At 47.5% G+C, this 12,491-nt stretch overlaps 1 protein-coding gene across 2 annotated transcripts; it reads right to left on the minus strand.

The window, feature by feature from the left end:
• Positions 1-251: 251 nt before the first annotated feature.
• On the minus strand, positions 252-12,206 carry LOC144736670 (uncharacterized). Of its 2 annotated transcripts, none has more exons than XM_078619245.1 (9): positions 11,865-12,206; positions 11,287-11,430; positions 9,977-10,143; positions 9,421-9,496; positions 8,607-8,688; positions 7,585-7,666; positions 6,279-6,358; positions 4,478-4,574; positions 252-2,296 (listed from the first exon to the last, which is right to left on the minus strand). In XM_078619245.1, exons 3-9 carry the CDS (start codon positions 10,103-10,105, stop codon positions 2,228-2,230), a joined length of 615 nt encoding a protein of 204 aa, XP_078475371.1. In that variant the 5' UTR covers positions 10,106-10,143; positions 11,287-11,430; positions 11,865-12,206; the 3' UTR covers positions 252-2,227. The 2 variants fall into 2 exon arrangements, with proteins under 2 accessions (XP_078475371.1, XP_078475372.1); XM_078619246.1 differs by having other exon boundaries at positions 7,585-7,654; positions 11,865-12,200.
• Between the last annotated feature and the right edge of the window lie 285 nt (positions 12,207-12,491).

Genomic DNA, 12,491 nt, shown 5'->3' on the forward strand with positions numbered 1-12,491 from the left:
CCACGGCTAACATCAACGGTGAGAGCGACACCAGACAGTCCTGGGCTCCCCCCGCCATTCACCAACCCGCATGGGGAAGTATGGCGGCCAAACACCCCCACAACCACCGACCAAGCACGAGGTGCTTTCATCCGGCAGGAGACTGGCACGCGGGGCCCTTGCACGATCGTTATTTAATTATTTATTTCCCAGGTGTCAGCAGGGCAATAACTACATCCTGTTCACCGTCCGCACTCACGGGACCGTGTATATTTGTTTAAACGTTTTAATAACAACGCAGGTGTAAACATTTTAATAACATCGGTTTAAACACCGTAACGTGTACAATTACAAACTGCTGTTTACTTTTAACTATTTCACAACGCTGTGCATGCAAAAAATGATGTCCGTAACAAGGATAATGTCCTACAACACCAAATAGAAAATGTCACAAACAATAAATCCTAGGAGTCCTAGGGGTGCCTTGGTCGATCTCTCCGAGCCTCTGGAATCTGAACACTTCCACAATCTGTCTCTCTGAGCTTTGACCGTTAACATAGCCGCGGATAATCCTCAAGGTGCCCGAGTCTGGCTGGTTGTACAAGTCTTTGGCATTAACACTGAACCCTAGGAACACTAAACTTGCCTGAGCATCACTCCACAGGTTATAAAGGTAAAATGGCATCCCTGCAATCCTTGCTTATGCCTCTGCTGACGGAAGGGAATCACTAGTAAGCTCTATAGAGTGGTATTTTTTCGCCTACTCTTCCACATTGGTCAGACCCTTGAAAATAGTGGGAGTTGCCAACACTTCACCCCATCACAGGCGACCTGCCAATCGACTGGTTGGGTGGATATACTGCAGGGGGACTGTATAAGAAACGCCATTTCAAATTACGTGGCAGGAGTCCGAATCGAACCGGCTACCTCTGGATTGCAATCCCAGTGCACTGACCGCTCCACCAGAGTGGCAGCGTCCAATGTAACATGCTACTCAACATCTATACAGCAAGAACGTCGACCAAACATTTAATGGCCTACTTTACTACTCAATACACAAGTAAAACGGCTACACTAATCGGGTCGTGCTGTGCCTTAGATTCTGTTCAAACAGTCCCAGTATACATGTCTTGTGTACGTGCAAATATAGGGTAGCTGGGTATAGTGTTACTGGCCACATCACCCCCTCGCGTGCCATCATGGCCTTAATAGGCGCTCACAAACAGTCCTCGTCTCGTTGGTCTACAAGGCTAAATCAAACAAGGGCAGTTACCACATCGCATACTTTCAGGTGCGCTTCTGCAGCCATCTGGAATGCTCTTCCTTCCCATATGAGGAAGCCACTGGAGCTATGCACTTTTAAATCATCTAGAGTGAACAATAATTTCTTTACAACTGATTTTTGGGTTTAGTTTGTCCTTCCCCTACAACTCCAATTATCCAATTAGCATGGCTGGCTACGTACGGTGCAAAATAAGTTCAACATGCATACAAGTGAGGGGACGAACTCAGGTGACTGGGTTTATGGCAGTGTGCTAACTACTTCGCCAACGGTCCTCTTTGTAGATTGTAAAATGCATGCCACTGCAGGCTCTACATGCACCACAAGTGCAACAACATGGATTCGTGAATTAAATAAAAACCCTAAATCGTGACAATGTATTGACGCGCCGGTCGGGTGAACCGTGAAGACATCGCGTAACAGACAACCAACAGTGCTGCACAGCTAACTGTGTGTGTGTGTGTCCATGCGCCTGCAAGTGGCAAGTGTTCTCGTGTATGCTGTATGTTTCAGTGTTTCTGTAAACACAAGCCTCAGTCACTCCTGTCACTTGCAAGGGCCTCTAGCAGTGACACAAGTTATTGAGGCGCGCGCATGTGTGTCTTCACAAGTCGTCTTCACAGATCGTCATCACGGGTCACAGTCACAGGTCACAGTCACGGGTCGCAGGTCACAGTCACAGGTCGCGGGTCACAGGCCGCGGGTCACAGGTCGCAGGTCACAGTCAGTCAGGTCGCAGGTCACAGGTCGCAGGTCACAGTCGCAGGTCACAATCACAGGTCGCAGGTCACAGGTCGCTGTCACAGGTCAGTCACAGGTCAGTCACAGGTCATAGGTCGCAGGTCACAGGTCGCAGGTCAGTCACAGGTCACAGGTCACAGGTCGCTGTCACAGGTCACAGTCACAGGTCACAGTCACAGGTCACAGTCACGGGTCGCTGTCACAGGTCGTCATCACGGGTCGCCATCACAACTCGTCATCCTCGAAGCTCTCCGTGCACTGCAGCAACTGGCTCGTGTCGCAGACGCCATCGCTCTGCTCCGCACAAAGAGATGTGTACACACAAAGAGACGCGCGTTCGCATGCATGGCACACACGGTAAAAACCTCTCCCAGTCGGGGCTCATCGGTTAAGCCGGAACGTGAGGGAGAACCGAAAGGCTACCCAAATAAATAAATAAATGCGCAAACTGGAAAATTGCGACCGGAATAGTGTTGGAGTCAAATACCGTCTCAGAGCCAGCAGCAATTACCAGATCATTGGCTACGTAACATGGTTGACCACAAGGAAGCAATCCCTCGACCGCACCCTGGTATCGGATCAGCCTCCCATTGTGTCTGCACCAGATGCAAATTCCTCTGGTATAGCCATGGAAAACTTCTTGAACCACGTGGTTACAGAATGGGTCAAATAATGACATCCCTGTCGCACCTCCAAGGTGAACAGCGAATGCCTCCAACTACCGGCCAGGCAGCGTTACCTGGGTCTGCCCACCATCATGAAGCTCCTTAAAGATTGTGAGCAGAGGATCAGGGACCCAAAAAACATGAAGAATAACCCAAATCCCCTAGTCACTTGATGGTATGATAGACATGCCAAGGTCAATAAAGCAGAGGTCTAGGTCCTGTTGAAATTCCCTACCCTTCTTCTTGTAGCAGACAGAGAATATGGCATCAGTGCAAAACTGCCCAGGCCTGAATCCATACTGGGGCTCTGCAAGCCTCTCCTAAGGGTGGCGAGGAAGGTTATGTTGAATAACTCTTTACAGGAACTTTCTTAACCGCACAAAGAGGATGGCAATGTTCTGGTAATGGTTGCACACACATATATACTGCACAGACATATGTACGTACACAAATAAGAAAAATAAGAGACATATCCCCCATATAGCCTTAATAGACCTTGATTTAAAGCTTTTGTGACTGCAGGAATCCATACTCTTTGGTTCTTTCGGTAAAGTCACGTTGGTAGAAAAATAAAATATTTATAAATAACCTCTTGTTGTAACAGCTCTCTCGCTGGTTCAGCAGTTCCACTGCTGGATTATTTTTCCGCCTGAGGACGACCGCTTGTGTTGCGATCGAAGCGTCGTGATTTATTACTTTTTGTTTTATTTTATTTTTCTACCTACGTGACTTGACCGAAAGAACCAAAGAGCCTTAATAGACTTTTGGGGAAAGTGCTGTTCGCAAGCACCGATGAAGGCCGGCACGGCCGCTTTTGTCCCCCTAGTGGCGATGTTTTGGCTAGTCGAGATACACACACACATACATATGATCCTTATGGCGGTACCCCGGGGTACCAAATAATACAAAATGTCTGAGGCAATTAAATATTTTATTTCTGGGACACTATTTTTTCCAGGGGTGTAAATAACTCCGTGACTGGGGTACCAATAAATCCAAAATCAGTGCTACTCCACGATGTTTAAACCCAGCGAGGACGATTGCGCTGAAAACCTGAACGCTCGTATGCACCATAGTGCATCGTGTACAGCTCGTCGAGATGAGTCAATTACCACATCGCCGACCATCAACAGACTAAAAATGACTGCATCACGGACATTGTGCGAGAGCCGGGGTGCTATGGTACCCCTGGGTACCGCCATAAGGTTCATTTGCACACACACAGATATGAACATGCACCCACAGACACACACGTCAAAATACAAATTTGAGCCTGAGTTGACCTCGGGGAAGCCAGAGATCAGTTCAGATAACTGTCACTGGTGTTGATGGCCATGAACAGCAATTTAACTCGGGTCGGTCGGTTTGTAGCGCAGTGCACGAACCGCTACACACCCCCCACCATAGCAGACACACGCTGACACACTCACAAAAGACATACAAATATGAAGATTCCCCATATATCCTTTAACGGACCATAAGAGCAAGTGCTGTTAGCGACCACTTATGAAAGCTGGCACAGCACAAAAGAGGGTGGGTGGCCGGGCGCCTTTGTCTCCCTCGTGGCGATGTTTACTCACCGCACAAGATACTCATTTGAGGCTGATTAAACCTCGGGGAGTCCCAGGAACGGTTCAAATAATCGTCACTGCTGTTGGCCGTGAACAAGAATCTAACCCGAGACACAGGGTTCATAGCGCAGCGCGTTAACCACTGCACTACTGCTCCCCACACAAAGACACACAAGCACATAGCACAAACAGTAGCTCGGACCACATCACTTCGTTGGTGGCCATGCGTGCATTGGTACCAGGAATCCAAAGGCAGACCCGGCCAGGAACCAGGACTGGGGAATGCGATAGGAGCCATCCTCAGGCTGATCCAACCCAGCATTCATCTGGCTCCCACTGCAAGCACAGGGACACAGACGCAGAGTAGCCACCCAGCAGCCAAACAGAATGCAGGAGCAAGCGCCGTTAGTGAGCGGCTCTTAACGGATGTACACAAAATAAAAGCAGTCAGCCTGGGTGTTTTCAATAAAGCTCCTTGGAAGGGGAGTCGGCAGCTCAAAAACAACGTGAGGGAGTAGGGCTACTCTCGCGAACCAAAGACAATGACCCCCGTGTAGCCTTAACAGACTTTTGGGGCAAGTGCTGTTAGCGAGCACCTATGAAGGCCGGCACAGCACATGAGGGGATGGGTGGCCAGCACCACACCCAGCCGCCTTTGTCTCCCTAGTGGCGTTGCTTATACATTGTACCATGGAGGCCCAAGACCAGTTCAGATAATCGCCACTGGTATTGGCCGTGAACGGGAATCGAAATTGGGTCGCCGGGTTCCCTACACTCACATAATAACAACCGCCGTTCGCCACTAAGTGGTGGTGACATCACCATGACACTTGTGCTAGGCCAGGTGCACTTTGAGGCCACGTGAAGTGTCGAAGGCTCGCTGCTGACAGGTCATGGAACAAACCCAGGTGCCACGGGTTGATCGACACACACACCCAGAAGACTTGTACATTTACAAGTTACACATACGCGGCGATGTTCCGTTAATATTCCTGTGCACCTCTCTAAGGCCCCAGTCATTAAACCTGGCCTAGTGAATGTTCGTTATATATCTATGGGACATTCTTGCCAGCATCAAATCTGCATTAAACAAACATGCTTTTATAACGTGTGTGTAGTGACATCGGGGATGTCACTGTATGGTGCCGGCCCGGGAGGGTCGCGGCGTGCGATGCACTGTCATCGAAGACACCATGTAGATGGGGGCTCTACGTCCTACAAGGCATCAACACGTGGCCAGGACCCGAGTGAGGGCACGACCCTTCGTAGCTGTAACTCCTCCGTCTAGTGTAGTTGGCTGGGTGGTCACCACCCTAGACTGTATCTGGTAAAGGGGCAGTTACCCCTTTGTGTATTATTACGTGTAAATATAATAAATGTGTTGCCTCTAAAGGCTAACGTCTGCGACTCAGTTGGACTCACTACATATGCATTGTCCTTGAAACTGATTGGCCTACATTAGAGACACTCTAAGATAGGGTGCCACCGTAGCGAGATGTTAACTACCTCGCCTTGTATAGAGGAGGTCGTGGGTTCGATCCCAACCCTGACGCCTGTACATCTGGAGTTTGCATATTCCGCCCGTGGTTGTATGGATTTTTTTCTGAGTCCTCCGATTTTTCCCTCCAGATTTAGAATAAAAGTACAGTTAGAGTATTTGGCTGCTATAAAGTTCCACACGATAAGCCACGTTGTTGAGCTATATGTGATAGCCAGGTCAATTCTGGAAAAGAGCTATCTCGCTCAGTGGGCCTTACCTGGTAAAATAATAGTTTATAGTTTTATATAGACGTGAACTTTCTTCTAGGTCCGCCAGCGGAGCGATTAGTTGGTGAGTGGTAACAGCGTATTTCTGCCCGAACCCCTGAATTCTGATGAAGGCAACAGCGGGCCAGCCCGTGTGGTGGAAAAAATCCCACCATCATAATGCGATTTGCAGCCACAAAATAAAAAAAACAATCGCCGCAGGGATGGCAACCTGCATTCACGCCGGCGTTTCACGCCACGAATGAACATGCGGCGAAGCAAGAGTTGGCTCACGCAGTGAAACGCTGGGCAACGTCGCACTCCACGGGAAGCTCCTGCAGCGCTCTGCTCAGTTCCGCCGCCTCCTCGTGCGTCTGAAACAAAGCGTGGACTTCGGGAATCGTGCACGGATTGTGCCAACGCTTTCGAGCACGCGAGTCTTTCCTCGTAAGCAACTTTATTAGCGATCATTTCGGCAACCCTTAGATAAATTTCGTCAGGTTTATATCGGACAAGTCACACGACTGTTAAAGGGAGCTTTATACATTTAATTATTATTACACGTTATGAACAGTTCATGTCATAGTTCTAATAATGCCCTTTATATATCAAGAAAGCCTCACTTAGTCTCAAGGCTCTTCTTTGGGAGGGTCCTGCTACTTTTGAATGTTTGGCCAATTACACTAAAGGATGTTATGGTTAAAACTAGTGTCATGGTTAGTGCGATGCGTATAGTTGCTGGTTGGGGCTTCTGTTGGTACTAGGGACTCACAGATTTAACAACACACAAAGTTGTGCAGCATCGTATATATGAATGTTGAAGTTCTTTTGCACCATACATAACCAACCGTGACAAATCAGAGGTGCGCTAAACACAAAAAGCAGTTCTGCACAACAGCTCTCAGCCTTATCCAGGCAACCAACTCAAAAGAACTGAATGCATGGCCATTTTGTCGAAGAGTTGACAAAATATGGCCATCCCAACAGGCAGCAGTTGCGAGCCAACTACGGATTTCTTTAATTCTCTTTAGGACTCATCAGTAAAGTAGTCATCAATGTGCACTGCTGATACATACTTCTGGGAGCCCCACACAAGGAGAGGGGCTGTAACCTTCACTCTACAGCGACTCCATTAGCACTTGCCTAAAGGAAACAATAAAGTGATGAGTATTCTGATCATTTCTAGTTAGTGCTATGGCTCAGGCTATGCATGGGGCTAGTGCTATGACTTGGGCTAGTGGTAGTGCTGGTGCTATAATTAGGGCTAGTGTTAGTAGTAGGCTCGTGCTATGGCTAGGACTAGTATCATGATTAAAGCGAGAGTTATGACTTGAACTGGTAAGTACATGTATACACGCGCAACTCTTATAACTTAGGTTATCACGAGTGTGCATAGTTAGGACTAGGGCTATGATTAGACATAGTCTTAGAGGTACGGCTGTTGCTATCGCGAGGGCTATAGTTAGGTCCAGTGTTTGTGGTGGGGTTGACATGTTCGTGTATGCAAGTTGAACTTCTTTCAATCCGTACTTAGCCAACCGTGGTAATCGGAGGCCAATGCCGCAGGGACGCAGTGGGCCCTGACCCTACGGCCACTCACATTGACTCCTCTTGGTGAGCTTAGACCGGGACAGTGCAGGGGCAGCGCCAACCTCGCCCGTCTCCCGGCACTAATCGCGTGGCTCGCACAACACACGGGCAAAGGGTTCATCACCGATTGTTGGATTAGGCCACGCGACGTATCCAGCCACATTTTTAAGCATCAACAAAACAAATGAAATGGTTACGTGCGCAAGTGATTAACGACAAGTAAATTGTTATTGTTTCAGCTGAAGAACAATTTTTACAAATTTAGCAATTAAGACATACAAGGTTTTGCTTGCAACTGCGTCAAGGTAGTCAAAATAGCGGTGTCACCTGATCCCTAATTTTTAAATAGGTGTCAAGGGTTCGCTGTCTTCTTCAAACTTGCAATTCTATGTGCACTTTTTGGTATTCTCCAGCTAGGCATGGCTAACTGATGAGCCTGTTTATTTATCCCCAATTCTATCCTGACTGTGCAGTTCTGCTTGATACACACTTGACCACGCATGTGATAAACAGTTATATATAACGTATAGTTATATATAATCTATAGTTTTATATCATGCATAGTCTTATATATAATATATAGTTTTGAATAATGTTTAGTTTTTTCACAAAGCGTTGTCGTTCAAGAGAATTGCATCTCTCACAATCGGCAAAGAACCACAGACCAAGCTGGATGGCAGCAGCCAGGTGGTGAGGAGCTGGAGACACCAACAATTTCCTGAGCTATGCTGTCCTCTGTATAGTAAGATGTATTCAGCCAATTAATGAGCATTTATACGCGTGGGAGGAAACCGGAGGACCCGGAGAAAACCCAAAAAGCCAAGTTACATGTAAATTCCATGCTCACGTTCCATTAATGCTAAGGGTGTGAACAAACCCGTACGAATGAAACTAAATAAATTAGACACATTAGAAACAGGACAGTAACAATGAGTGAGAAAGAATCGGTGTTAATAGGTGAATCAATGCAGCGCGACGATCCCATTACAACGTCAGAATTAAAACAATTAAAACACCCTAGCTTTTCCGTACCTGGCCGAGTAATACTCATGTATAAACTCCATCTGAACGGCCTCGAGGGTTGATGGAAAGGGGATATAACGCCCATTCTTTTCTGATCAAACACACACACACAGCACACACACAGGGTCTGAGTCACAGGTTAATAATACGATGCGGTTAACTTGACATGTGAGTTTTCACAGCCGATATTAATGATTTAACACGAATGCGCATTTCAAGTACAAAAGCATCTTTTGTGATTGAGTGATTCGTCATTTACAGACTGAACGATGGTATTATGTATCTGGCTGTCCTCAAAACACAGGCCATAAGTCAAGGATCTCATCCCTAGGTTTGCTTGCTGTGCCCCTCCAGGGAGACACCGGTGGTGTAACAATCAACTGCCTCGGAACATCAACAGGCCGATCGCACATCTCTTTCATGAATGGAAAATTAAAGACGACGCAAAGTGCAATTGGGGCCATGAAACCCAAATTATGGACCATATAGTAAACTACTGCAGTCTGCACTCTTGCAACAGAGGGATAGCAAAACTACACAAACTCTCTTCTGAAGCCCTCTTGTGGTCGCTCGCAGACCTCAACATTGGCATTTTGCTCCTGAACAAATTGAATTATGCAAAAATAGAATTGTTATGGAGAGTTTTTTTTTATCATGAATAAATATATTGCCGATTCATACAGTTCTCAAAAAAATGTCCTGAGGATGCTTCCAGGACATGCTGCGAAACGTCGGGACAACGTGCCAATCGACACGTGGCACATCCCAACATCACATCGAGGAGAGCCAAGTGGCAAAATAGCGAAACGCACAAACACGTTACCATTTTGCTCGCTGAGGTTGACGATGGCATTCTCCAGTTGCACAATGCACACCTTAACTTGGCACAGCAACATCCACTGCAGAGACACAATAATAATGATTTCAGCTTTCCTGACTTCACGAGGATGTTGGGACAGCTGCCAGTTTTAAAGGGGCACAAGTAATCAAGCAGAGAGAGGAGTCAATTACATAACTTGGCTGATTGACTTAGAGAAAAAATGTCGCCCTAGAACTGAGCATCAAAGAGTCACATGTTTTTTTGGAGAGTATGCATTGAGACCCATGTTGTAACTGACATATCATGTGACTATAAATACTAAATCATAACATATATTACACCGCATTGTTTTTATTTCCAGTCCTTTTATCAGTCCACTGCTGGATGAAGGCCTAACCACAACACGGGCTTAACCGTGCGAGTTTAATCATACTTCACCACCACGTAGGTGGGCATGAACTTCAGGCACAGCTGTCAAAAATCCACACCACCATCACCACTCGTGATGGGCTGGGGGGGGGAGAGTTAGAAAACACCCCTCCCCCCACACCACAGGCACCTTGGAAATGTTGCAGCTGCTGAAGTACGGCTGCATCAGGGAGCGCAGCTTCTCGTAGCAGAGGCTGACGCTGGTGCGATGGTGCGCCTGGGAGCGGCGTCTGCGCCTAGGTCGACGGTCTGGCTCCATCGTCCACTCGTGTCCGGCACCGCCCGTTGCCTAGAAAGCTGGGAGGGCAAGGTTTGAAGGATCGCGCAAAGATGGGAGCCGTAAAGCATTTGATACACCGATGAGTTTGTTGTATGGCAGATAGAGTATTCCCTCATTATTCACGAACTTGCTATCCAAAATTTTGGCTATTTGCAAATCACATTTGGAACTCTACACGACTGCGTCGAGAGAAAAAAGAGAAAGTGATGCTCCTGTGCAGCAGCATCATAATTTAAGGTAAGTTCATTCGCAACTATTATTTAATTTATGATAATTTCGGATATTTAATAGCTTATTTGTGTATTTAAGGAAATGTGTTAGGGCAATATCATCTGCGAAAATTGCTCTTCGTGAGCATCTTCGGAATGTATCCCTCGCGAATAACGAGGGAGCACTTCATGTCTGACAGGAACCAAGTCTGGCGGCCTGCGGAGGCCGCGGCAAGTGGCCCAAGGAACCGTTGCAGATTCGCGACTTTTCATTCACAGAAAACCACGTTTAGTTCTACAACGTGGCGGCCCGTGACATTTATTTGAGAGGTGGCACTGGTCGTATGCATGTTCAACTTCTTTCCCACCGTACGTAACCAACCTTGCCAACCGTGCTAATGGGAGGTGCGGGGTAAGAACAAACTAAACACTAAACGCAGTCGATAGAGACAGGTCCGCGGTGATATCTCGTTACCTTTTCACCCGGTTCTCTGCTTTTCTACCACACGAGGCCAAACAACCATCAAAGGATCTGGCGAAACATCCTAATTCAAACACATTTTCAAACATCCCAATTAAATTCAAATCCTTCAGAGCAGCCATTTACTTGTCGGTACCACCTAACGGTGGCGTAACTTTAGCGGTTCCTATTTTGTTAAAGGGCCAACGCCAGTGACTTATGTGAGCACTTGAAATGAGTGGGTTTATAAAGCACTGTAATTAGCTTCAAGTAGCCGTACATATTGTAAATGTTTACGACTAAATTATTTACCTTGTGGTACCAATGTCGGCTCTGGCCCATGGGCGAAACATCGTAGAACTCTCCTGCAACTCATTCTTGGGGCTCAATGCGCCCATTAAAGATTATCGATCACCACAGTATGAGAATCGAGGTGAGAGGTAACTCGCATGCATGTATACACGTGTTAAAGCAAGATTTGAGTTACTCACGCGAGCTAAACGTCGTAGTCGTAGTGTGGAGCTGAGTCTTGAGGCGGATTCTTCTCCCGTTGGGAATGGCCGCGCGTGAGGGAGGAGCGGTGGCGCCGTGGTTAGCGCACTGCGCTGTGAGCCCCGGCGCGCCCGGTTCGATCCCTGGGCACGGCAAACGTCACAGTGGATATTCGTCAAATTCTAAACGAATCGGTCCTGGGGTGCCTGCCACTCTCACCAACCCGCAATGACCAAGCGTGGTGAAGTATGGTCAAACAACCCGGCGGACGGGAGGGCTTTAATGTAATCGTGAATTTACACGGAGGGAACCACATCACATCAACCACATCACAAGGGAGGCTGTTTGACCATACTTCACCACATTGCTCAGTGCGAGTTTGTGAGTGGATGAGGCTCCATTAAAACGTTAAGTTAAATCAAAGTATAGTCGTTGTTTATTATCTACTGTGGCCAGATATCTAACTTTATTTGATAAATAAAGATCGGTCACGTGTACGAGGTCCGGCTTAATCTCCGGAGAGTCGTATAATCCGGATTGAACAGCTGCCGCGTTATTTAATCGACAAAAGTGTCACCTTTGAGCTGGCGATCTCGACGGCACAGCGCGTGGCTTTCGGGATACCTGCGGGTACGGAAGCCGACACGCGTGACGCGACTATAAACGAAGCGCGGTTTGCGTGTAAATCCTCGACTTGTTCCAGATTACTGTATAAGACTCACTCCTCCAGCCCCAGCGTTTTACAGCAAAAGTTGGGGGTTCGTCCTATAATCGTTTATCTCGGTGTGAGCGACCAGATTAGTGGAATTTTGTTGACACCAGACACGTTCGTGGTGCGTTTTACTTTCTGAGGCTGATTGCTGAAACGTTTACTTTGCCGAGGTTCGAAAAGTAGCCGAGTTAAAGGCATACATCATCACCACCACACCCGGCCATAAACTCATCGCCACTTTCATCATCAGCAGCCATGGTCACGCCACAGCTGGGACGAAGGCCGCCCCAAGGCGCCGCCATCTCTCGCGGTCCATCGATGTGACAGCCTCCAACTGCACACGAACGGATTTCATCGCCCCATCTCGATGAATGGTTCATTCGGACATTTGTTATTCTTGGCCATCGGTTATCCCTTCTACCCAGTTAACATAAAGCGTTGGTCTAACTACTCCAACGCTACACGTTTACTGGGTAGGGACGTATCCTGCCC

This window comes from Lampetra planeri, chromosome 62 (assembly GCF_965212315.1).
Source record: "Lampetra planeri chromosome 62, kcLamPlan1.2.h2, whole genome shotgun sequence".
NCBI classification, from domain to species: domain Eukaryota; kingdom Metazoa; phylum Chordata; class Hyperoartia; order Petromyzontiformes; family Petromyzontidae; genus Lampetra; species Lampetra planeri.